The 27,596-nt window shown below is 41.9% G+C and overlaps 1 protein-coding gene across 5 annotated transcripts in view; it reads right to left on the bottom strand.

Annotated features, from left to right (window-relative positions):
- RHBDD1 (rhomboid domain containing 1) overlaps positions 1-27,596 on the bottom strand; it is a 173,256-nt gene that overhangs the window by 134,914 nt on the left and 10,746 nt on the right. For all 5 annotated transcript variants that reach the window (XR_007454258.1, XM_049614791.1, XM_049614790.1 and 2 more), the window contains exons 2-3: positions 10,448-10,955; positions 9,241-9,373 (exon numbers count right to left, since the gene is read on the bottom strand). Coding sequence is in view for 4 of the 5 variants with exons in the window: in XM_049614791.1 (XP_049470748.1) it covers positions 9,241-9,373; positions 10,448-10,880 (566 nt within the window). In the remaining variant the exon portion in view is untranslated. The remainder of the gene's footprint in view (positions 1-9,240; positions 9,374-10,447; positions 10,956-27,596) is intronic.

Consider the following 27,596-nt stretch of genomic DNA (forward strand, 5'->3'; position numbering starts at 1 on the left):
ATTTTTAAAAAGGGTCTCATATTTCCAATACACTCAAGACTGATAAATATAATTGACAAAAACCAAAGCTTTTTTGGGTCCTCAACAATTTTTAGGGTTCTAAATTGGTCCTATGACCAAAAAGTGTAAGAACCACTGGTTTAGAGGATGAATTCACAGATCTCACTGCTGAAGCTTAAATACTGGCTATCCAATTTACTAGCTGGTACCTGCCTAGCTTTAATAAGGGATTTCAAATTTTTTATGCCTCAGTTTCCTCATCTCGTGAGAGAAGTAATTATTCCTCCCTCATAAAGTAGGTGTAAAGAAGACAAGAGATAATACAGAGCTCACAATGGCGCTTGGCAGGTAAGAAGTCCCCCTAAAGAAAAGTCATTATTATTATGCTCCATGGACTACCAAATTGGCCTCAGGAACCTCTCTTCCATCTGTTCCCTCCTTTTCCTTTCTCTCAGCCATTGCACTATTTCCGGCCTTCAGTTTCTTGTCTAGTGTAGGTCAACATTTAACTAGATTCTTGCCACCAAATCTAAAATCAGAGGTCAGTTCATGGCTGTTGCTCCTCAGAAACCAAAGTCTTCTAACTAAGAAGCAAGGTCAGAATTCATTAACCTACCAAGGCTCTCTACGGAGGGGCCTCATCCAGTGTGTTCGTGAAAAGTACCCTGTAGAACATTTGTTCTGTAGAGACTGCTTCATGCTAGCAATAAATCAGAGTGCCATCATCAAAAAAACGGGAAACTAATTGGTTGCCCTGATTTCTTGCTTTCTGAAGTAATTTCCTGAACCTTTCAGGTGTTCGCGTGTCCTGTAACCGCTGGACTGAAAAAAGAACACACATGGGCCGAGTTTACTGACCAGGGAACCTTGTGGCAGGGACGTCTCAGGAACTGGTGTTCTGAAGGGCACATGTGGGGGAACACTGCTAGCTTTATCTCCCAGTATTTGTGGGCAGATTCTTTGCTAATTCCTGAACGTGTCATGCTTCCTGGATTTTGTTCTTTCTGTTCCCAATGCAAAGAGTAGTCTACCTATTATCTCCCAACACTCAAGGCATATATACCCTCCACCTTTCTCTGTGAAGTCTCCTAACTTCTCAAATCAGAGTTAATTATCTTCCTTTTTTGTTCCTTTGCTTTTATTGAACTAAAATCTTTGCCTCTGTTTTGTTTCAGTTAGTTGGTGGTATGTGTTTCACTAAACCGTGAAGTTGCTGGAGGCCAGGGGCAGGGAAGCAAGGAATAGAATATTGATTCAAGTCAATATCTAACGAGAACCCCAACAGCAAAGACACAAGAGACACAAACATTCTGTTTTTACTTAAGACACTCAACATTACTTAATGCTCAACATTACTCCCTCCTTGCAGCTGAAGGAGATAACAAGTTCTAAAACAATGAGATATTGGCCTGCCTTATAAATGAAAAAAAAAAAAAAAAAAAAAAAGAAAAGAAGTAAAATTGAAATATTTAACGGAGGTCATAAAGGAATCCATCAGAAGATTTCAGACCAAAAGCAACCACAGAAACTACAGGTCTCTTCAGTGATTGCATTATGGTTCTCCAGAGAACAGAACCAATAGGATGGATGGATATATCATTTATTTAGATATCTGATAAAATACTTTATGTATTTATATTTACATGTAATTTACATATACATTTATTATAAGGAGTTGGCTCTCATGATTATGGGAGCTAAGGAGTCCTATGATCTGCCACTTGCCGGCTAGAGATGCAGGGAAGCCAATGGTGTAAATTCCAGTCCAAATCTGAAGGCCTGAGGACCAGGGGCACCAATGGCACAAGCCCCAGCCCAAGGGCAAGAGAAGGCCAAAGTCTCAGCCAAACAGGCAGAGAGAAAGTAAAGAATTCAACCTCCCCCCATCTTGTTGTTCTATTCAGTTCCTTCGTGGATTAGGATGATGTCCATCCACAATGAACCTAAATTCATTCAACCAAAAATATTTACTTAGTGCCCACTATGTGTAAGGCAGATGATAAAGACACAGAGATGAATAAGAAAAAGTCCTTAGTCTCAAGAAGCTCCTACCCTGGAGAAGCAGTGGGGAAAAAAAAGGATAAACCCTAATGGAGACAGTGTTTAAGGTAGAGAAATCTATAAACACTATTGAAACAAAAACAAGGAAACAATTAACTCTGTCTGGAGAAATCAGGGAAAGCAGCAGAGAAACGGGTTATTATTTGATTTGGGTTTTGAATGATAACCATGAGCTGACAAGGAGAAAAGACTAAAGGGCATGCCAAAGAGAGGGAAGAGAGCAGCACTCCCAAAAGCCCAGGCACACGTGGTCGGTATTTTGAGTCTGAGTTTTCACCCCTTCTACCTGTCTTTGGGGTATGGTGGGCCAAACGATGATTCTCCAAAGTACATCCATGTCCTAATCTCGGGAACTAGTGAATGTTACCTATATGGCAAGGACTTTGCAAGTGTGATTAAATCAAAGACCTTGAGATGGAGTGATTATCCTGCCACGTCAGGATGAGTCCTAAATGTAATCCCCGTGTCTTTATGGAGGCAGAGGGAAATTTGACACAGGTAGAAGAGGAAAAGGCAACGTGATTTTGGTGGCTTTTGGGTGACACGCCCATACGCCAAGGAATGCTGGGCGCCACCAGAACCTGAAAGAGGTGAGGGATGGATTTCCTCCAGAGCCTCCAGAGAACACAGAGCTCTGCCAACACCTTGATTTCAGCCCAGTGGTACTGATTTCGGCCATTTAACTTCAGAAATCATGGAAGCATAAATTTCCACTATTATGAGCCGCCACATTCATGGTAATTTGTTGTAACAGCGATAAGAACCCAATACAGATGCTGTCTGCTATCTGTCTCTAGGATCATTTCCTGACATCCATGGAGGACTCCGGAATAATTTCACTCCCTTCACCTCTACTCTACTTCCTACGATTTTTCTGGGTGATTTCACCACCCATGTAGATAATCCACCCAACACCTTAACCTTAAAGTCACCTCTTTGCCTCTTTGACCCCAATGACTATCTCTGCCACCATTCATTCCCCAATGTCACACCTACACAGACATGCTCATGAGTAAAACCTCCAACACCCTGTCTTCTGACTACCAGTTCCTATTCTCAAAGCTCTCTGCGTTTTCAACCTCAACAAAACCTCCTATGTCCTACCCGCCCTCCCCCCTCCATTTGCCCACCACGTACAGGCCTCTCTAGTTCCCTTCCCTTCCCCACAGGCATTACTGGGACAACCCTCTCAGAACCCACAGGTGAATTTGCCCAGAAGCTCATGGAGCAACAGGTCCCTCACTTGCCAGCAGGGATCCTTCAGAGCATGGCAGAGGTCCCAGCAACGTACCCATGGGCTCGTAGTTTTTGTAAAACTTGTGAAAGTGGGAAACTGAACCACATTGACTAAAACCGCTACCCCTACGCACGCCAACTTCTGCTGTCACACATCCCCCCATGTCAGGTGGCATTAGCGTGGCCATAGACATTTTGGGGATTTGGCTAAAGGGAAGTGGAGTGGAGTTGAACTTACATCTAGTTTGGATTCAGTGGAATTTATTTACACGGTTGACGGTCAGTTCAGGGCAGAGTTAAGTCCCTGCTAGTCAGGGCAGTGTACAAAGGGCTTCAAAAATCCTCCTAATGCCTACTCTGTGTCTTTTTTCTTTTTTAAAGATCTATTTGGGGGAGAGTGCACGTGGGGGAGAGAGGCACAGAGAGGGAGACAGAAGATCCAAAGTGGGTTCTTCCCTGACAGGCTAACAGTAGCAAGCCCAATGTGGGGCTTGAACTCATGAAACACGAGATCATGACCCGAGCCAAAGTCGGACACTTAACTGACGGAGCCACTCAGGTGCCCCTGTACTCTGCATCTTCAACCTGAACTGTGACAGGAGGCAGAGGGGCACAAGTCCCACGGCACTCTCGAGTGCTCTGGGACAGCCAGCATCATGCTGGTGTCAGTGCCCAGGGTCTGGAAAGTTCTCCCAATCACAGAGCGTGTAAAACCATAAATGGGGGAATTCAGTTCCCACTAAAACAGAGTGAAAACAGCCATGAAACAGAAGAATCTACTCGGCAGCACAGTGGATGCAATTATAAATGTGCCATCCATTCGACTTTTCCTTTCCAAGAATCCTGCAAAATCAACTTTATTCAGAATTCCTGGGTTTGTAGCTCTCAAAAATATTTTCAACTCATATCAGAAGCTGTAAAGAAAAGTAATAAATAGATTCTTAGAGTTCTGGTAGTCCAATGAATGAAGGGAAGTGAATCCTAAAAGAGCATCGATACTTAAGTTTCTTGCTGACTGGGCACAAAGTGGTGGTGCCCCTGCGGAAAACGTGAATCTCCCACCCTGCCACTAAAGATCCTCAACGACACTCAAATCGTTCAAAGTACATTTGAGATTGGTCACTGCACAGGGACACTTGGAAGAGGTCTGAAATTTTACAGCTTATATGTAAAAACACTTCGATGGAGGTTTCTCCGAATCAGAAAACAGTGCTAAAAATCTACATGAGTTGTAAAGAAACTCTCCTCAACTTTCAATAAAAAATTAATTTTGATGCACATGCTATTCCCTCTACAGAAATGCTATTGCCAAATTACTGTCATATGAACAAGAGATCAAAAGCACACAGCCAAACCTGGGGGAAAAATATCATAGAGGCATGCCAGGGAGTTAACAGAATATTATATTACTTTTATGGGTTTTATAATGTTTATAGTATTTGCTAGCTCTCTAAAATTTGTAAATTGTTGTGCTTTGGTTTCTCATTTAAAATTTTTACTTTTGTTTCCAAGTTTGTATTTTTTTTTTTCTTAAAAAGAACCCACAAAACTGAATAGCTCAAACTCACAAAACTAAGATCTGCCCTAGACAGAACACTCATCTTCAATCCCTTGCCTTTGGTCTAACTGGGGGTTAACCCCACCTAATAAATGTAGAAGGAATGACAGAATCTGAAAACCACTCTTTACAGCTCCCCCTGAAATTGCCAATTCAGACAAGGGTCCTCATTGGCATATACTAAACCGTAAGGTAGAAGGTTATTAACAAGTTATCTGCATGATATCCAATTATCACCTCACAGTTAACTTTCCAATTGCGAAGGGATAGACGTATCCTTACAATGGAGACTACCTTAATTAATCGATTGAACTTGAAATTCCTAATGGCGGGACAATCAGGCATTATGTCCTTCCTGTCATGATGCAAGAAGATATTACACAGCCTTACGGCATCACGCCTATGAAGTATTCTTGCCAACAGCCCAGTTTAAGCTGAATGTAAAAACATTTGCACCTAACTTCCAGTTCACAGAAATGCAGAGGGGCTAGAGGAAGGAATTATATAACCCTACAAGTAAACACGCAGAGAAATCTAGAACTTGAAACAGTCTACAAAACCTTCACTAGTCTCTTCACAATTTTTCCATGACGGTTACTTCTCAATGTCCTAGAAAAATAAAAAGTAGAAGGACATCTTTAGAGTAAAAGGGAACAAAGAAATGTCATAAACAAATGTGTGAGCCTTAATCATACCCTAGTCATCTTTTATCTCCACTCTACCCACCCCAACCCCCCCCCCCAAAAAAAAAAACCACAATTACAAAAGACACTTGAAAACTGGGGAATATTGGAATACAAACTAATTATTAGACAACATTGGGGAATTACTGTTGATTTTCTTCAATATGACAATAGTAATGTGGTTATATAAAGGAACAGACTTTTTAGGAGACGCACGTTGACGTTTTTAGGGATGAAGTTACTCTGATGTTTGCAACTTACTTTCAAATGGGTTAGCAACTTTGCGTTTGAAACTTTTTACAATTAAACTGGAATAAGTAAAAAATGTATTAAATCTTTTTTCTCTCAATCTAACCAAGAAGTTTTTAGTGGAGGCAAAGTAATTATTCTCATCAACCATTAACAATGAAGCAGTACCCAAAGCCTAGGGGCTAATGTTTCAGAACTGCCATATTGTACTAAAAAATCTCCTAGGGTCCAAATGCAGTCATGACCTGCTTAATTTGTGTTTATGAGGAGCCCATGGGAATTTTTAGACTGCTAACTGCCATTCTGGTAGGAAAAGTCAGGTAGGAACAAGAGGTAGGGGATAAACGGAATTGAAGCAAACAAAATTTTGTTTGACTTGTCTTACTCATCTTTAGGAAGAAAAAGATTTCAAGTATGATTCCTTTCAGGGACATTGCACCCTTCCAGCGACCGATGTCATCATAAAAATGTTAAATCCTTTTATAACTTATAAAGACTTTCACATAGATTATCTCTTTGACTCCTTAAAACAGACTTAGGAAGCAGAGAAAGCAAGTAATATTCCCAATGGACAGATGAGGAAAATGAGGCTCAGAGAGGCCACATGATTCACCTGAGGTCGCATAGCTAGTTATGTCGGCCCGGGTCATTCACACATGACCACTGTCCTCTAGCACGGTCACTGAGTGGCTGTCTTACAAGGGGTAACGTTCGTTTCTCTGGAGCTTCAGTGTTTGGACTAAATAGCCTCAGGCTCATCATGAGAAACTGCAGAGGTTAGAGGTAACGCTTGGCATCAGACCCCCTTTCTTCCATCGACAGAAGGTGGAGGGGGTGGCAGGTGGGAAGGGGCAAGAGCCCAGTCTACAAGGAGGCAACCTCCTCAAGGAGTCTGCACACTTCCCTGCTGTGTCACCTCCAGAGCAGGGACACTTCTTCAAACACAGTCACCTAGCAGGGTCCCAGGCCACGCAAGGAAATGAAAAGACCATGTGAGGCAAAGCAGTCATGGAAACAAGGTACAAGCAAGTACTGTGAAAAGCAAAGGCACCAGCAAATGAGTGCTATTACTTCAATCCCAACCCCTCACAGTGCCTAATGGCTGGGTGTTTGGAGTGGCTTCCCTCCATAACACGCTGTAACTGGGGGAAATTACTAATTCCGTGGCTTTCATAAAACACAGAGGTCCACCAAATGTTTGCTTGGCAGATTTTTTTCTCTCCCCAGAGGGCAGCTCATTAAGTCTGACAATAAAGCAGGCTTTGTTCTAAAGATTTACAGTGTTTTCCCAGTGCAAATTCTAATTGACAACCACTAGGAGAATAACAATGTAGAGCCAAGAGAGCTCTGGTTTCTTCCATTCTTCCAAGATCCATCTCAAAGAAGCACTCGCTTCTTAGTTTCCTGGACCAGTGTTTAGCTGGGTCTTTATTTAGACACCGGCATAAGCAGATGCTTGGGCATCAGAAGTAAGTTTATCATTCAAAGTAGTCAAATCTTAAAAACCAAAAAGATTTATTCTTTCCAGCTTCAAAGATAGGAAAATGTCATCTAATTCCCAGGCTCAGAATATTGGGTCCCTCCGTGCAGAATAAGCATGTTACCTAAAAATGGAACCATGTCTTTTCCGTGGAAAGGGAGGGGGGACCCTAAAAAAAAATAAAGTGCACGATGATTGAGAAGTCTTCTGAAATGGTTGCATGAGAATATTAAAGGCACTGCTATTCAATGGATCCATCATAGAATAAAAGTTGAAGTATCAGAGGGAGTAATTTCAATATGAATGTTGGGTGTTGTGGTCACAAACAACAGTCTCTCCTCCACACAGAGGACCAAGTCACATCAAGCAAGTCAGGGAGCTGTGAGTGACAAGGTATAGAGCGAGCGGGCTGTTCAGATAAGGGACAGACATTGCTGGACCCTTTTTCAAAGAAAACTTTGAAGATTTTGTTAGGCTTTCTTCATGGAACTGTCACGAGGTAACAATACAGTTGCAAATGAGTGGTGCTCAGTGGTCACATCGCTGCCTTTTACCGACCAGCTGGCAATGGTTGCCCATGATGGAAAATTAGCATGAAAGAAGGAACTTCAGGTTACGGGGCTGACGCACAGCCCACAGAGAAAATTCCCAGATAAAGTACAACACCCAACACGGCCACACGAACCAAAAGCAAAATAAGACCCCTGTCTGAAAAGAAAAGGAGAGAAAAAAAAAATCCTCCTCACTTCTTCCTGAATCTTCCTGAATTTCCCCCTTCTCCAAACAGCATCCAGGTCCCCATGGTAAAAATAAACAAAAAAACCCCATGTGCTTCCAATAGCATATATAGATGAAGAGAAGTGAAACTGGTAGAAGATGTGGGAGAATAACACAATTCACCCTCCTTTTTCCTTTTTTTTTTTTTTTTAAGTTTCTTTATGTATTTTGAGAGAGAGGGACAGAGCTGGAGTGGGAGAGGGGCAGAGAGAGGGAATCCCAAGCAAACTCCACACTGTCTCACAAAATGTGAGTTCAAGACCCGAGCTGAAACCAAGAGTCAGATGCTTAACTGACTGAGCCACCCAGGTGCCCCTCACCCTCCTTTTTCTAAGCAAAAACAGGGAGAGGAACCAAAGTGGGAACGCGCAGCACCCCAGGCAGGATCACCAGACCAGGAGTCTGGAGGTCCTAATTCTTATTATGCTAGTGTCTACCATGAGCTGTTTTAAAAAGCACCTTAACCTCCTGACTTTTCTTGTCCTCATCTGAAAAGGAAAGGATGCATCTTAATCAGCGGTTCTTAAACTGTATTCCTTGGAGCCCTCAGGTGCTAGGGAGGTACCTCTAAGGCAACCACAGCAACACGGGGGTTAAGCAAAAGGAATGGGGCCCCGTGCTTCCTCTCAACCCTAAACCATTCACAGTTGATCCATTTTATATTTTATATACTGAGTAAAGTTGTGAGTAAAGTCTTTCGTTTAAAGAGTTCTATTACCAAGAAGTTGTGAGTAAGGACTATTTGTTTTGTTTTGTTTTAAGAGTTCTATTACCAAGGCACTTCCCAAGAAAAATGGCTTCACACATCTTGTGGACCAACTGAACCAACACATCTTGTGATTTTTATCTTTATAATTATGTGGTCTCTATGTGCTTTTTTGCATTACTATTATTAGAATCAATGCACATTAATGTTGATCCTTCCAATCTGTATATCAGGTTCTCTTATTCTTACTTCCAGGGCAAGGAAACTGAAACTCAGATAGGACAAGTTTACCAAAAGTCACAGGACTCATAGTGGACAGGACTCAAACTCAGGAATGTCTGATGTGAAAATGAGTCAGAGTCAGCTCAATGCTGCCCTTAAAGAATCAACTTTGCTGTAAAGAAACCTCTGGTTACCTCATTATTATTGCAATTCTTTCTCCATGGAACATCAGGTTCTTCATTTGTATACTCTGAGAATAAACACTTACCCTGGCGAGATGAAATGAATAGCCACAAGTTCTGCCCAACAAGCAAATCTGTTGGGTACAGGAAAGCCCAAAACGTTGGCAAAGCCTCCAGGGCAATAATGGTTGTTAAGAACTTTCAAAGCAAACAAAACTCCTAGAAGAGAATAAAGAGCATACAAATATCAAGAATCCAAATGTGGAGACAATCAACATTTACAAAGAAAATGAACTGAATGTAAAAATGATTATTTGACTATATCCAACTTCTTGCTTTGAAATACACTCTATTCTTTACAAGTCGACCCAGCTTTTGGTAGAAAGACAATGTTCAAAATGTTCAAGGCAATTGTTCTTCTGATGTTTCTTAACACAGAAGGTCGTGGTGACTTTCAGTATGCTAGAAAATATATAACCCACAGAATGGGAATAAAATACCTTAAATGGTACTAAATGCCACTGAATTGTTCACTTCAGAATCGTTAATTTTAAGCTATGTGATTTTTCAACTCAATAAAAAAAAATAGCAGTAATGTGTATATTTTGAACCTCTGTGGAAAGATGTGTTGAGGGCAGGACATGTTTTCTTTCTTCTCCCACAACTGGTTGCATGAGGATGTATCTTAGAGGGAAGGGGGATGGATGGCAGGGAGGGTAGAGAAAAGAGTTAGATTTCCTTCTGTTGCAGGACTCTTTCCCTCCTCCCCTTCACATTCTAATTCTTAGAACACCTACTTTAAGCCCCAATGGCAATTTCAGTCCTATGAGATACATACAGAGTGACTATCATAGTTGTTAAAACATGGCACGCATGTCATGGTAGGGTGTGGTGCATTTTAATGAAGTCATTGAGAGGCATACTCAATGTTTTAGAGAACTCCTTATCACAGATACACCAGCGGGTCTCTCCTTGGCCCCACCATGATGGAGCAAGCACATGTTTCTAGAACTACATCTCCTAACAAAACTACCTTCGAGCAGACCCTGGTCCAAACAAATTGTCCAAGAGTGAATGAGGCAGTTAATCAGTGAATGATTAACATAGATTAAGAGCAAGATCTATGTCCCTCCTGTGTTCCAATCATCCTTCTCTCCAAAATCCAAGCCCCGGCAATCTTTAGCCCCTCAGAATTCAGTTCCCTCGCCAAATAGGGACCCACATTTCATAAAATGGCAACAGCCACACCTCTCTGTCTTCATGCATGCTACTTTAGAAATCTATCTGCCTTACCTGAGAAACCTACAGCACAGTTCCTTCTGAAGCCAGGTTCATTCATAAATTCTGCAAGAGCAAATTCCAACAATAGGTACACCACCCCGGTGAGTAGCGAGAATGTGACGATGACATAGGCAAACCATTTACTTCCCAGTCTCCTTTCCAGGTTGATTCCTTTCCATAGCATGGATGCCATATTGAAATACAAATGCCAATCGTCTGCATGGTGAAAAGGAGAAAGCAGTAAGCGCTGCCAGTCTTTCTGCTGGTAACACGTCTCCACACTAAGGCAGGAGCCCAACAGTGGCTTCAGAGGACTCAAGAAGAACCAGATGTTGACAGCCAAAGTTGCTAGGGTGACAGGTGGAATATTGTTGACCCCAACATGGAAGATTTGAGAAAGGAGCAGAATAAGTCCAGTATTAATTCCTCTTGATCTCCGCTGCATGGTTAGATATCAACCCAGTGACGGGAAAATGTGGTCAGGTTTTAGGCATCTGGGAAGATATACAGGGAGCTGAACCTAAAACATAAAATAAAATGCACATGAAAATCCACTAATTAAGACTTAATGCGCCAATAAGACATACTCATTTGAAGATGAGCTTACGTTATATATACATACAAGTACATATGTATACATATATATGTATAAATATACACATATGTGTATATATATGTATATGTGTATATATGCATATATATCTCACACCTCCTGTCTGACAGAAACATTTATTATCAATGTCTTCCAAACCAACATCCAGGATGCTAGCTGATGTCCTCCCTCATCTTACATTCTAAAACAGAACATTTCACCCAAATCCCAATGGACCAGTTAATGGATGGGTATGCTTTCTGTGACAAATATGCCATGAAAATATGACTTGTCTTCCTTATAAATAAACTTGCAACCTAATAAAAAAAAATCCTAAAAGATAGTATGTAGATATTTAATAATGATTTCTACTCAGAATGCTGGGCAAGATTCTCTTTACCACCTTAATTTTTTTAAAGAAATATTCAATTTTGATATATTCGGTAAAGTCTGCCCAAAAGTTTTTATTTTTTATTTATTTATTTATTTATTTAGCCCCAAAGTTTTAAACTTCCACCGGCAGGTTTTAAAATGCAATCATTTACTATCTTCTACTCCATATTGTCAGTTATCAACTGCTAGGATGCTTTATCTTCACAAAAACTTCTGCTTTTTTAAAATTTCTTGCTATGTGCCAAATCCTAGATTCAAACGGTCACTGTCTTTAAGGAGGTCACCTTCTACTAAGAAGTAAGCCAACAACTGCCATGCTATATTTTAAGCTCAGTGACAGAGGAAGCCCCAACTCGAAGTGGTAACAGGACTGTGGTCTTAACGGAGTGAAATAGAGGTAGCAACGAGACAGAGCACCCAGTTCAGCACTACGTCTCCACCCCCTGAACCTGGGCTGGCCTTGTGACTTCCTCTGGCTGGTAGATCGCAAACAAAAGGACACTAATTCTGAATGTAGCCCTCGAGATGACTGACAGCCTTCTGCTTTCTCTTGAACCCCCCTGAAGCAACCAAGTGGCCGAGTCTGGGCTAGCCTGCTGGATGAGGGAAGACACAAGCTCCAGGCACCGTTATGGCCCTGACCACTAGCCAGCTAATGCCCCTGAAGCAAAGCTGTCTAGCTGACCAGCAGCTGACCACAGACAAGACGTGAATCCAGCACAGCCCGGCCTAATTTGCTGACCCACAGAACAATGAGCTAAATAAATCATACTGTAACTTCACCAAGTGTTAGACTGGTATGTTACACAGCAATTACTCACCAATACTGAAGGGATTTCCTTTGGTGAGGGACTAGCTTAGGCTTACGGGAAGAAGTTAGTAAAGAAAGAGCCACAGACTAAAGACGCAAAAGATAAGAACTTAAGTCCTTGGAGGGAACAGCCTCGTCCATCATAACAGGAAGAAAGAAGAAAAATGTCAGTTGCAGATAAGGGTAAATAGGCAGATTGGGGCCAGGATGCTGCAAAAGTTCTCATCTAGTGGTTTTTACTCTATGGAGGTTCTTGGGCTCCCAACCAAATACATGACTTACTCTGATACCCTAAAGATTCTCATTCAGACAGAATGTTAGAAGGTACATGGGCTTCGGGCTAAAAATGGGTATAATTCTACTTTATAACCTTTGTGACCTAGAGCAAATTACTTCAAAACTCTCTGAACTTTACTTTCTTCACTTTAAATTAGGAATGATAATACCTCCCTCCCAGGATTACTGTAATACGTCTGGAAAGCAGCAGATGTCAAATACACAGTAGACACATTTTTTGATTACTGTAAGGTAAGCCCACTTATGTGGGCAAGTTTTGCAAACTGTAGCATCTTAATAAGGTGCAAATGTACTCCCTATCTTCCTCCCATATGGATTCTAGGAAATGACCCAGAAAAAATTACGCTTGTGTGCATGCATGTGTGTATGTGTATACCCGCATTATTAGCACAGCCCAAGGTTCTTTATTGCTATGGGCTTATTAACATAGTTCACTACCATTCTCATGAACTACAGAACTTAATAAAATTTCAACTGAAGATCAGCTCCCGGGTTATTTTAGAGAAACAGTCTATATTTTTCACATTGACATTCAAGTCGACTTTCAAATCTCCAACTACTGTGACTTTTTTTTTGCAACATTCCCTAAATAATTTTAATATCAAACCTCAATACCTATAAAAGGAGCAATGGAAAAATACAGCCTTAAACATTAAGTAATCGGCTTATAAGAAATCACAAAACGAACCCTTCAATCTCAATATAAAGAGTGTCCTATGATGCCAGGTTGTGCACAGGAGGAAATCAAAACTAATTATGTCTTTGCTTAAGAAAAATTCCCCCTTGGGGCGCCTGGGTGGCTCAGTTGGTTAGGCATCCAACTTTGACTCAGGTTGTGATCTCATGGTTCATGAGTCCGAGCCCTGCATCAGGCTCTCTGCTGTCAGCACCAGGCCCACTGTGGATCCTCTGTCCCCTTCTCTCTCCGCCCCTCCCCTGCTCTCTTCCTCTCAGTCAAAAAAAAAAAAAAAAAAAAAATTAATAAAAGTATAAAAAATAAAAAATAAAAATAAAATAAAGAATAAATATTAGAAAAATGAAAATAAAGAATAAAAATTAAAAAAAAAAAAGAAAGAAAATGCCCCCCCTTGACTCCTTGACTGGAATCATTAGTGATGAGGAATATGAACAAAAAGACAATGGAATTTCCCCAATCTCATATCACACTGTGCACTCAGGCTCATATTACACTTGCTTGACTTCTGCCCAAATCCAAAGGTCCCTTTCCATCCGTGTCCCTTCTCACCACCATCTCCAGCTGGTGACGCCTCCTGCCTCCTGGACACTGTGCCCTCCTGTACCGCCACCCCTCCTTCCAATCCCCCTTCCTCTGCTTTTCCCTTTTCCTCTATCCTTGCTCTCTTTTGCACATGCTCATGGAACTCCACTCTCATGGTTTCTAAAATCCTTTCTGTCATTTCGATCCCCTACATTTATATTCTGCAGCCTGGATTTTTCAGTACGTTTCAGGATCATAATCTTACAGGAAGAATACAGCCTGTCTGATCTCTTGGTTTCTGAAAACTGAATTACCCCTCCTTCTCACAAAATGTCTACTTAGCCATTTCTTCTGTCCCTCATTGATTTAATAAACATCAAGTGCCAAAAGCATGCCAGTCTCTATGCCAGGCAGTAGGGGTACAGCAAAGGATGCAACACTTATAATCTCAGCCTCTACATAATCCGTTTCTATTTGCTGAAAGAAATAAAAACATTGGCTGTAGAAAATCAAAGGATGACTAAAATGGTGTGGTTCACACCTGCAACAAACGTATACTTAATGCAAAGGCAGATTATAACCATAGCCGATGTGAGATGTGCAGAATATATATTTGAGTCCCACATTTCCAAATAAAGGCCTCTAGAATACCAGTGTGGGTAGAATTAGAAGTCAGGGGTTTTATGCAGCAAAGATAAATGGGCATATTTCATACCAACTCTATGGCCCACTTTCCTTCCGCATAAAGCTATCGAGTCAGCCTTAAGAAGTAAGGGATGCAGCCTGTAACATGGTAACAGAAAATCCACATGGTCCATGTGAAGATGAAATCTATAACCTGACCTTGTGGGCCAGGCAGGCACAGTTCTAGGAATACCAAAGGGAAGAGATCACAGTAAGTGAGCACTGACCATAAATGAATGTTGTTTTCTCCTGCTCATCTAATACATAAAAATCTTCAGACTGAGGAACTATAACAGACCACAGAGGCATGATGGGTTACAGCGACTCGTCTATGAGCTGGAAACCAGTTCAGTGTGTTTGGTTTGGGAAGTAATTTATTTATTCTAGCTTGTACCCAGACCATAAAGCAGTTACCACAGCCCAAGGAAGAGCAGGCTAGTCCCTGCACTCCCCCCACCTCAAACCCATCCTTCCCCACATGGTCAACCTGCCCCCCTGCTGAACACTGGATCATCCCTTCTAATTCTGCTTCCATATTCATCATCTCAGGACACAGAATTTCCCGCTCCCCAGCCGTTCAAGTCAGAGATGTAGGAAACATCCTTGACCCGCCTTCGCCCCCGTCAATCCCTGACCCCCACATCCCATCCACCACACGTAGTTAATTCTTCCACAGTGGGTGTCAATCTACTTCTTTCTAGCTCTTGAGCCCTAGTCCGATCTAAGCCACAATCATACCTTGCCTGGATTACAACAAACTCCCTAACTGGGTTCTCTGCTTATCCTCATACCCACCAACAGTTTTCCACCACCACCCACAGTAATCCCTATAAAACTGAAGTTGGATTCCCCCGCAATGGCTTCTCATTAAAGTCAGAATAAAGTCCAAACTCCTAACCACAACCACGTGCTGTGACAAATAGGAGGACCCCGCCCACCTCTCTGGTCTCTTCCCCAGTCACTGTGCTCCCATACCAGGAGCTCCACGGTTGCAGCAGAAATGGCCGAGGGCAGAATTACCTTATCTGTTCTGATCACCACTGAATACCCAGAGTCTAGTACAGTGACTGGCATAGAGTCAGTGCTTAATCAGTTATGTGCCCAAGGACTCCATATGCAATAAATAAGACTGACTGAAAAGGCTACAATCTGTTCATTTCTAAGTATTTTTCCTACAAACTGGAACCACCTTCCCCACAGAACTATGCATATGAATCCATTTACATTTTAGCTCCAGAACAGTGTTTACAGCATTTATCTTAACTTTATAGAAATAAGCCTCTGATCCATTTAAAATGTATTAATAGGTTGTTTTGCCAGGACTATTTGATTAAAAAAATGGCATTTGAATTACGTAGTAATACACACTAGACAGCACTATATCAAAGTTGTGACGGAGAGAAATGGAGGGCTTCTTGGAATACTGAAAGGAAAATTAGCCATATTTACTTTTAATGAGAAATTAAATATTAAACAGATATGTAATAAGAAAAACTAAGTGGCTAGAACAAACAAAAGAAAGTGAATTCGTAACTTGGGAAACCAATGTGTCTCAAGGGGCAGAGAAAGGAGTTTTATAAAAAGGGGAAAAACTAATTACACTGATTTTCAATTCTACTTACAAAGCAGAAAGTATTTCATCATTACCATTTACTACGGTGGTATAGGTCTCAATTTTCAGTTAAAATGTTCTAGAAGAATTCAGAACCCTGAAGCTGCAAGAATAAACAGCAGTTAGGAATTATATTCCCAATTTGGCATCTGGCGGTAACAGTGTTGATCCACTGACCAGCTGACGGACATTTGGGTTGTGTCTGCTTCTTGACTCTAAGGATTAATGCTGCTACGAATGTTCATGTGTCTTTTTTTTCTTTTTTTCTTTTTTTTTTTTTTTTTTTGTAGGCACACATGTTTTCAGTTCACTTAGATATATACCTAGGAGTGGAATTGCTGGTTCACATGGCAGCTCTATGTGTAACTTTTTGAGGAACTGGTAAACTGTTTTCCACATTTCTGTACCATTTTATATTCCCTCCAGCAGCGTATGAGGGTTCCAATTTCTCGACGTTCTCAACCATACTTGTTTTTAATCCACCTTTCTCACTACAGCCATCTGAGTGAGTGTGAGGTGGCACTGACTTAGACTTCCCTAATGACTAAGGACATTGAGCAAATGCCTAAATTTTCATTGCTTAAAACGTAATATAAACACATGTTGATAGGCACACATAACCATACAGACAAGCTCACGCCCTCTCCCTCCTTCCCTCTCTCTCTCTCTCTCTCTCCTCTCTCTCTCTCTCCTCTCTTTCTTTCTTTCTCTCCACACCTCTCTCTCCCTCCAAGAAACAGTTTAACAACCTCAGGTCAAAAGAAAGCTTCAGAAAGAAAGATGGAACCACAAAGAAATTGTTTTGGTTACATTGCCAGGATTTAAAAATATATACATATTTTTTTAATGTTTTTATTTTTGAGACAGGGAGAGACAGAGCGCCAGTGGGGGAGGAGCGGGGGGACACAGAATCCGAAGCAGGCTCCAGGCTCTGAGCTGTCAGCACAGAGCCCCACGCAGGGCTCAAACTCCTGAACTGTGAGATCATGACCTGAGCCAAAGTCACATGCCCAACTGACTGAACCACCCAGGCGCCCCTACAATGCCAAGATTTTAGCACCGCGGTCCCCCCGGATGTATCGTGTTGAGAGTGAATGTGACTGACTGTACTTCACTAGCAGGGGCCTGGCTCAGGCACTCATGTGACAATAAATATTGCAAAACTGTTAATATGTTTTATTGCTTCAAACGAAGCAAAACTGTTATGGAAATAGCAGATTATGTTAAACATAAGCACTTCCTCTGCTTTTTAAATTACGAGAGCTGGACAACAAGTTAGTGCATCATAAATACCACACTCAGCTGGTCAAAATACACAAAAACACAATGCATTTTTTTCTTATTTGGTTTTAGTACAATCTACTTTCTCTAGGAATGAACTGAACTAAACCATTTCTTCTCACCCCTCTAAGCCTCTCAGGAATCCTATCATTCATGGCTTTTCTAATCCAAACATAAGAAATTATTTTATTTTCTCTACTTCTTCCTAGAAGGCCAATCGACAGTAACATTTGAGTCTGGCACAAAATAATAAAATTCTTTGCTCATCCAATAAAACTTCATAATTAGCATAATTTTATTTTCCCTAAAAGGTATTAGCTTCCTTAGGTCCCAAGAGAACCAATTACAAAATGCACATTTCCAAAACATTTTTGAAAATAAGAGAATGGTATAGTGTAACATGTATTTGCATTTAGTGAAAGACAAGAATTTATTAACTAAATGCTTGCAAAGTAATTTGTTTCCTCTTTCCAAATATATGAATACATTTCAAAAAGCCTATACAGCTTAGAGGCAATATATGGTTTTTAAATGCAATACACAGTTGCATGAATAACATGTAAATTATGTTTTCAAAACTTAATACTTAGGGGCTCTTGGATGGTTAACTCGGCTGAGCTTCTGACTTCAGCTCAGGTCATGGTCTCACACTTTGTGGGTTCAAGCCCCATATCAGGCTCTGTGCTGACAGCTCAGAGCCTGGAGCCTGCTTCAGATTCTGTGTCTCCCTCTCTCTCTCTCTGCCTCTCCCCTTCTCGTGCTCTGTCTCACTCAAAAATAAAAAAACATTAGGAAAAAAAATTAACTTAATATTTAAATATTAAATGTAATAGCAGATGGTATGGCTTTCACACCTTACACTGTATTCAATTTACCAGAATAATCATCTACCTGAGCTGATCAGTAAATGGGGAGTCTTGGGGGTACAGGGTAGAATCTTTCTTATAGTACCATAATTGCTTAATGGCAAGTGGAATATAAAAGACAAATTTTTTCTGGCCACCTGTATCTGTTAACTGGCTTCCTGAGTCACAATAAATCAGGCCAAAGAATCAGAGTAGGATTCTCTATTTTCTTATTTTTAAAAATTTTTTTTCACGTTTATTTATTTTGAGGGGGGGGGCACGCACAAATAGGGGAGGGGCAGAAAGAGAGGGAGAGACAGAGAACCCCAAGTAGGCTCCGCATTGTCAGCAGGGAGCCTAATGTGGGGCTTGATCTCACAAACGGTGAGCTGAAGTCAAGAGTTGGATGCTTAGCCGACTGAGCCACCCAGGCGCCCCTCTTGTTTCATATTAAAGCCAGAGCAATCCAAAGAGATGAAAACAGTCAAATGAATGAAAACTGACTTCATGAATAAAAAATGAACACTGAAATCAAATTATATTAAGAAGGTCACGGGGATCTAGTCATGAACATGTGACACTCTCAGTAATTAAGTTTCATTCATGGAAACACCTACAACTTGGTCTCTGTTCCAGAAAAAACTGGGAGTTGAAAGCACAATTCCTCTTTTGAGGGCTTCTGAGACCTCCATTTATTCCATGGTTCTCCAACCCATATGCTTCATCTTTACAACCACCTGAGAAATTGTCTTACCTAGTTCTATGCAACCATTACACTATCTCCCAAATGCCAACTGGCTAAATTGTTTTCATTTTAAGCTACCAGACATTGGGTTTTTATGACACAAGATCTCCTCCTCCCTCTTTTTCCCCATCTACCATCTCTCCAAATGAAAACAAATATAAGCTTGCTCACATCTTAATGAGATAATGCCCAACTGTTGTTTATACTAGCCTGCCTTAAGTATCAGTATCATTCAAGCGGAAGGCAGAATCCCTGATCCCTGAGGGGGATGGCATTGAAGACCACTAGAATAACACAAGAAGCAATAGAATATTCCAGACAAGTGAGGAACCATTAATAAAGGCATATACTATGTGGTAACAGACCTGACCAAAAGTCAATCCCTTCTCACTGGGCACTCTTCCCCTGATCCACTTATATAATGACTGACTAGATTTACTGAAAATCCAGTCTTATCATGTTATTCCCTGCCCCCAATCCATCATGTTCTCTACTACATCATTCTAAGACTGAAGAGTATCATAGTTAATAAAATGGACTCTGAAGCCTAATGGTCTGGGTTCAAATCCTGACTCAACTGATTGGAATTTTACGATCTTGTTCAAATTCTCAGTCTGTGCCTAAGTTCCCTCATTTATAAAATACATACAAAATACTACTAAGACTTGCCTCATAGACTTGCTAATGTCCATAACCCATGCAGGACAAAGTCTGAAACATAATAAGCACACATAATAAACATACCAGTGTTAGCAGGTATTACATTTTTACCATCATCATCTGACCCACTTCAAGCATTTCAGCCCAGGATTCAAAGTCTTATAATATTTACATACTTCCCCAGTAATAACTAGTATCTCACACATTTACAGTTTTCAAAGTAGTTATGTGTAATTTGTTTCATGTAATTCTTACAACAGTCTGAAGACAAACCTAGTTCCATGTTTATTGACTAACTGGTCTACCCAAGCACTTGCCAGGAAAATCACCTGACCATCCTGCTGCCTATTCTGCAGCAGACTCTACAGAGCTGCCCATGTGAGGAGTAGCTCCATGGAGATTCTGCCCTTTCAGGGGATGTTCACCCCGCAGCCCTGGGTTTCTCTGTCCGAGGTGCTTAGTAAGTGACCCTCTCCACACGTGGATAGTCACGTGGGGTGCTCTCACCACCAGAGGTCACAAAGTGCATTTCACACACATCCCCTAGCTTAGTTTTTAAATCTGATCATTCCAGACACAACTGTCCCAGTTTACTAGAAATCCTTTCAGCAGTTCCGGTGTGAAACCATGAAACAGAGAAAGAAATTCCGTTTTTCCTGTACAGATAAACCAAGATGGCAATGTTCATAAACTAGATTCTTAGGACTCAAATCCAGCTCTTCCCACCAGATGGTACCACTTATCTGTCAAGCCCCTTAATCTGTGTCTGTCACCACTGCAAACCTTGGCGCCCCGGCCTGTTCCTATGACAAGCCTTCCCAAAGTCTGCGCATCCACTGCGTATAACAAATGCCTCGAATGTCTGTAAGTGGCTAAATAAAAAGCTTTGGAGATTCCAGGCTGTGATCTAGATGCAGTGCAGGAAGTAGTTCAAAGTTCTGCTTCACACCCAATATCTTTTAGCATAACTCACTAGACTAGGAACCCTTCCAATGCCAGCTACTTTTCTTCCACGTAAATACTCCTTGGAGGGTAAACTCAAGTTTGAGAGACGTTTTTTTTTTTTAAGTACTAAAAGGGAAGAAGACAATTTTGCATTTTTAGTTCAATCCCTACTTATACGGTGTAAATTTTTATTAGATCTAACTTAAGCAATAATGAGAAAAAAAAAGTGATTATAACTGTGAAGAGTTCATTACTTAACCATTTAGCAAAGGGCTTCTTTTTACAAAAAGATCTCACCAAGAGAGAAAAGGAAGAGCCATACATTTGAAGTTAGATACCGCTTTCAACAATAATGAGGGTTACTGAAATAGAATGTCTATTTACAAAAATTATTACTAGGAGAGAATTACATTTTTAACAGCTCAAAAGAAGTAAACAGGTATCTTAAAGTAAAATTCCTAGAAAGCAAAACAATGTGAAGAAATTCTGAGACATAAACAACTCTGGTTGCTGAGGGTACAAGGGTTATGTTCGCAAGATTGGGTAAAAAATGGGTAAGACTTATACAGTTCAGAAATATGCAGATGGTGCCCACTGGGGGAGAGGGCTGTTAATCTTCATGATCATCCCCCCAAATAATCCAAATTAACATACAATCTAATTAAAAGAGCATGCTTGCCATGCAAACACAGCTTTAAGGCATCCCCTGGCTACTGGCTCCCAACCCTGCGCCCCCTCCACTTCCAACCAGACCTCTCCTTCTGAGACCCTGAGATATAGAAATTCTAGAGCCATCAGAATTTCTGGAGCTGCTGCACGCAGACATTTTAATAAAATTTATTTTGCACACACAAAAATAACTGAGGCAGAACTAAGGTAGTAGCTATGAAAAGAGAAGTTGAAATTAAATATTGGAAAGTAATTTCAAATGATGCAATTATCTACCCTGAGCCACAGAAATACATGCCCTACGACAATAAATAGAATCACCAAAAGAAACTGTCAAGTCAGGACCTGATAATCTGTTCTATCCTATGGAGTCTTAACAACATTCAGGGGGTGATAAGGTTCACAAAGGTTTGGTCGATTTCACCTAAGAGGTACACAAGGTTAGACAGAAGACTTCAGCTTCCATCCTGGCCCAGTCATTAAGGAGGAGGATAGAAAGGCCTAAGAAGTAAAAGATAAAACAAGAAAACAAAAAGCCACCAACACCACCACAACAAAAACCAAGTTTTTCTACTTCCCTGAGGACTGGCTGAGGACGGAAACAGCTTCACCGGGGGCTGAAGGTGTCGGGTGATTCTGGATCATCGTGCTGGGCGACCGGGTCTCTGTACTGCCCTCATTGTCTACCACAGTCTGCCACTCCTCCACTGTCCCATCCGACTCAGTGATCTTGGGCACAGATGTGCTGTTGAAGCAGTAGTTGGGCAGGGGCTCCAGAACTGGGCCACGCCCTTCTAGGAAGCTGGGGCTCAAGATCATCGTCTTCTCTGGCTCTATAATGGGGCCCCATGTTAGCAAACCTCTGGAAAAGTCTCCGGCTTGGGGGGACAATGAGCTGATTTCACATACAGGCAAGAGACTCAGGAAAGGAATTACAGATTTAGGAAACGCTCTCAATTAGTTTCAACAACAATGATAACAGAAGAGCTAGGTGTGTCAGTTTATTTACGCGGAGTGGAGGAAATTAAGATTCATAATACGCTCCCAGGAACGAAGGACTTTGTCAAAGTGAAAGCAAAAGACAAGGCCTTGCTAGTGACGAGCAATATGCTGGGGATTCCCCTGGCAATTTGAAAACCTTAGGTAAAAAGCATGGAGAGGATAAAAATGAACCAGAGAAACCCTTCCCGGCGAGGTAGCACATCCTCTCCTGCTTCTGCCCATGGTCCTGGTTCTACTCATCCCACGTCTGCTCCTAGCTTTGGGGTCCTGAACGTCCAAGAACATCCATCTCATTAGGCTGAGTTGGATCATCAAGTTGCTTTGGGGCACACAAAGCTCCGAAAGTCTGAGTCTAGACTTAAGACTGAACGGTTCTCTCCAAACACATGCACCAAACATGGAGACTGAGGCAGAAGGAGAAAGAGACACAGAGAGGCACGCGATCAGAGAGAAATCGATCAATCCCGCCTGGGAGAAGAAAGTTTAACTGCATCCTAGCCTGGAAGAGGCTAATTGTTTTAAATGTTTATTTATTTTTGAGAGAGCGCGAGCGAGGGCACGCACATGTGCACATGAACATGGATGGGGGATGGGCAGAGAGCAAGGGGGACAGAGGATCCAAAGCAGGCCCCGGGCTGACAGCAAAGAGGCTGATGCGGGGCTCCAACTCACGAACCATGAGACCGTGACCTGAGCTGAAGTCGGACGCTCAACTGACGGAGCCACCCAGGCGCCCTGGAAGGGGCTACATTTTAACCAGGTCACCCATGTGATCAGTCAACAAACAACACACTGACCATCTACCACAGGCGAGGCAGAGTTATTAGGCTCAGAGAAAGAAAAAGACAAAGTGCACACAACTGTTTGCTTCAAACAAGTCAGGAAGCTGCTCTGATTATTCCCTGCACAAAATAAGGGAGGTAACAGTGCTTCACTCCACAGGGTGATTAAGGATACAGATTTACAGAAACATAAAACAGTTCTACAGAATGATCCAGTTTTCATTCTGTCACGGTCACCAGAAGAGTCTGACTATATGACTCTACAGTAAGCAGCCGTCCCCCTTATTTATTTATTTTTTTATTTTAGAGAAAGACAAAGAAGAGTGCCAGCAGGGGAGAGAGGCAGAGGGAGAGAGAGAAAGAATCTTAAGCTGACTCCACACTCGATGCAGAGCCCGACGTGGGGCTCGATCCCACAACCTTGGCTGGGATCGTGACCTGAAATCAAGAGTCGGACCTCAACCAACTGAGCCACCCAGGCACCCCAGCAGGAGTCCTTCTATGCACACAAATATTTTTACGCATTTACTGTTGCCCATTTGCTGGGTGGCTTTCAAACATTTTCACTGGAATCAAGGGAGGGCCATTTGGAAAATCATAAACAGACACAGAGCGTCTTAAGTCACCTTGCCTTGAATTTCTCAGGGATAAGATCATTGGGAAAGGGGGGTGGTGTAAAGGTCCTCTCTGCGATAAACTGCCCACAATCAAACACGTCCATGTGCAAGCCCCAGATGGTGGTCCCTCAGAAGGGCAACCAGGCCTCGTTTCTCTCTGCACCTCCCCAACTCTGGGGAAAACATCAACGTGCAAAAATCCAGATGAGGGGCATTCTGAGCTCATAAATCCAACCCAAGCAACTGCTAAAAGAAAGAAACCCTTTGTGCAGCTTTGTAATGGCAGAACAAGAGACCCCTGCCAAGACGCTCCCTTGAAGCCCTTGGGATTATGAAACTTAAAACTCTGAGTACTTGATCTTATCTTCTGTTACTCTCCTATGCCTAGCTGTCTGATCAGGTCATGCCTGCCTCTAGGTCTTTGCTCAGCACAAGCAGAGGTTACGACGGCTGCCTTGGATCAGATCACCCATCTGGTCTGTTTATTACCTGTGTTATTCCTTTGAGCAAAGTACCTCATCAATCCATGCCTCAGTTTTCCCATCTATAAAATGGGTTGGTATGAGGATTTTAATTAGAATTCTCTTGATGACTGTAACAACTTGTTCTGGTATTATTATACATTGTTTGGGCTTCCCCCAGAAGCAGACACTGAGACAAAGGTCTCCGTGCAAGTAATTTACTTGGGAAGCCACACGTTTGGGATCTATAATTCATTTGGGAGGCAACTGACCAGGAGGCCAGTAGGGAAGCAAACCAGGGAAGGCAAAGCGGCCAAAGCTGTGCACATTATCAAGCCAGCCATCACGATGGGTGCCTGGGGCTTAATCTCACTGGGAAGTCTGGGAGCTAGCGTAGATGCGCCCCAGTGCTATCGTCCAAAGGGCTGAGAGTCTGCCTTACCTCACTTGTCACTTGTGGCTCGCGATACCAGGCAAAGCAAGTGTCAGGGGCCAGAGAAAACACTCAGAGGCTAGTGTTTGAGTCCTAGCAGGTCCTGACAGCTAGAAGTCTGTCAGAATGGATGAAGGGGATGTAGGAAGGGCCCTCCCAGCATCACTCCCTGCTCCGCGACACATTTCCTTCTACTCCTCCCAACCCATTCAACTCCTCCTCAACTGCCAGCCCAGCTCTCGACCAGGCTCCTCATCGGCAGGCTCCCTGACCATCAGCAGGCTCTCTGAATGGATGGCCCACAACTGTCAATAGGATTTCCCCAGACCCAGTTATCATATCCTCCAAGCTGCGTGTTTTCAGGGTGTCTTGGGGTTTGAGAGCACACACTCCAGTCTAAATCGGTCCCACTGACTGGCTTCAGCCGTGTGCTGTGTGACTTTATGCAAGGCAGCTAAACCAAGCCTTAGCTTCCCACTACGTAAAATGGAGTGGTAGTAATAATGGCTGAACGTAAAGATTAAATGACTTAAAACATCAAAGTGCTTAAACTAATGCCAAGCACACAGTCAACACTCCTTAAATCTTAGCTATTGTTTTGATGACTTCAATGGAAATACTCACTTTCTATTGATTGCTGGTTTTTCTAAAATAGAGGTCAAAAAGAAAAGTCAAATCACTGGCCAAAATTACACACACATATTACCAGTTCGTCTTTGGAAGTACGGCTCTCCAACCTTACTCGCGTGCTATTATCTGATAAAAGGAATTCACAGATCAGGACCCACAACTGGAGGCCACGCTCGTGGCCTGACCCAGATCACAAACCTAGACCTCAGTCAGCCTGCACTTACAAGAAACGCCTTACTGTCCAGGAAACCTGCCCACCACTAACGATCCTCCATTTTAGCTGCAGCTACCTTATCTCACCCTAGAAAACAGGACACGCCAGCCTCATCAGGATATCCCCGCCCCCTAGCCAATCATGCCCCGCCTCCACATTGCCTCTTGTAAGGTCCTATCCCATTCCGGCTTGCCCAAAATCCTCAAAGAAGAGTGTTCACTGCTTGTTAGGCACTGTACCTCCCAATCCACGGATTGTTTTCCTTTAGATAAAGACACCAAACTCATTCCTAAATTCTTGGTTTTATTTCACGTATCCCATTCGATCCTCCAAACTTTATGAACAGGCACTGTTATTATTATTTCCCCATTTTATAGACAAGCAGAAATTTTAACCACGATATAATCCGGCTCTAGTCTCTGTTATTAAAATGAAATGATGAGTCAGGTTTGTCTGCAGAAAAGCTGAGAGTTTTTAACTCTCAAGATAGTCTACACTTAGACTTCAGCAAATCATGGAAGTTACCATTTAAATAGTTCTAATAGTTACTACCTTCAGTGACCTCAGTTCCAAGCAAGCTAATTGCAGGGAAGCAGAATATGCCACCAATATATGCCACTTGGCATGAAGATCTTTTTTGAGCTGAAGGCAATTGAGAAGAAGCAGATACAAGTAAAGTTCTTTGCCCTCTTCTATTTACCTAAGAGGTGGACATGAATTTGCAGGCATTCCCACAAAAGTTAATCTGGGACAACCTTTGATTGGACACCCATGAAATATACATAACAAACTTTGCTAACTAGCCCATATCTTCCATTAATTTCCCCACATATTTGCCTCCTACAGAAACTTAAAGTCCTTTTCCTTTGTCTTGTCACTTCTCCATGAACGTATTGTTCTTTTGTTAAAATGCTATATAAGCCCAAGTTCTAACCATCCCCCTGAGTTACTCATCTGTGTACTCCCAAATGTATACACAACACACATGCTAAGAAACTTGTTTTGTTTTTCTCTTGCTGATCTGTCTTCTGTCAGTCTGGTTTACAGGGCTCCAACTGGAGAACCCAGGAGCATAGAAGGGAACAGAATTTTTTCCTCTCCTACAGGAATGAACTTGACTATGACTTTCAATATGAGCCTCTAAGATTTGGGGGTGAAAGTCTGCCTTATATATATCTTCAGTTCTCTGACAGATCTATGAAATCTTGATTTTCAGTTTGTTCAGCTTTTGTCCTGTTGTGAGGACAGGGATGACAATTTCCAAACTCTTTACATGTCAGAGCTGAAATAAGAAATCACCTGTCTTTCAATAAAAGATATGATACTTGACCACCAAAAAAATTAGGAAGGACATAATCTCAGCATAAAGAATAGTCTTTCCCAAGAAAGGGCAGTTGATGACTTCCATTAAACATACCAAAATGTATATGAATTTTGAAATTGTTTCAAATATACAAAATCTCACTACAGAAAACTTTTACTCTATCAAACCTAAGTGTTTTCGTTTTTTAAATTTTTTTTTAACATTTATTTATTTTTGAAAGACAGAGAGAAAGAGCATGAGTGGGGGAAGAGCAGAGAGAGAGGGAGACACAGAATCTGAAGCAGGTCCCAGGCTCTGAGCTGTCAGCACAGAGCCCAACGTGGGGCTTGAACTCATGGACTGCAAGATCATGTGACCTGAGCTGAAGTCACACAACTGACTAAGCCACCCAGGCACCCCAAGTCTAATTGTTTTCTTGATACAAGACAATTTGTTGATCTATATTTAAGAAAGTAATACAAAGTAACATTCAAATACCCCACTTCTTTTGGTAACTATCACAGTCATAGCCAACAAAAACAAAAAATCAATTTTAAAAATCAAGTTAAAGACAAAAAAGTAACAATAAACTAAATGTCGTTTTTTTCTCACTGTGGAATATATATATGCTATACAAAGAGAGAACCAGAGGATCAAAAGCCTTCCATGCCTTCTCTGACTTTCTCCCACCAGGGCCAGGCACTTTGCTGGCTAGGACTCTGGAAAGTGTGGGTCTGCGGGGGGGGGGGGGGGGGGGGGGGGGGGGACAGGTGTGAAGTGCACCCTGGTTAGCATTCTGCCATCTCCCCCAGTCCTGTCCTACAAAGTAAGGTTTAATCTGACAAGCCACAGAGAGGCAAAAATATCTTTTCTACCTTTTAAGAATTGCTCAAATAAAGGAGCACTATCTCAACTCTTAGCCCCGTGTTTTACCAAATCTCCAAAATCATGGTCACATCATTCACT

The sequence above is a fragment of the Panthera uncia genome, assembly GCF_023721935.1.
Source record: "Panthera uncia isolate 11264 chromosome C1 unlocalized genomic scaffold, Puncia_PCG_1.0 HiC_scaffold_3, whole genome shotgun sequence".
In the NCBI taxonomy this organism is placed as follows: domain Eukaryota; kingdom Metazoa; phylum Chordata; class Mammalia; order Carnivora; family Felidae; genus Panthera; species Panthera uncia.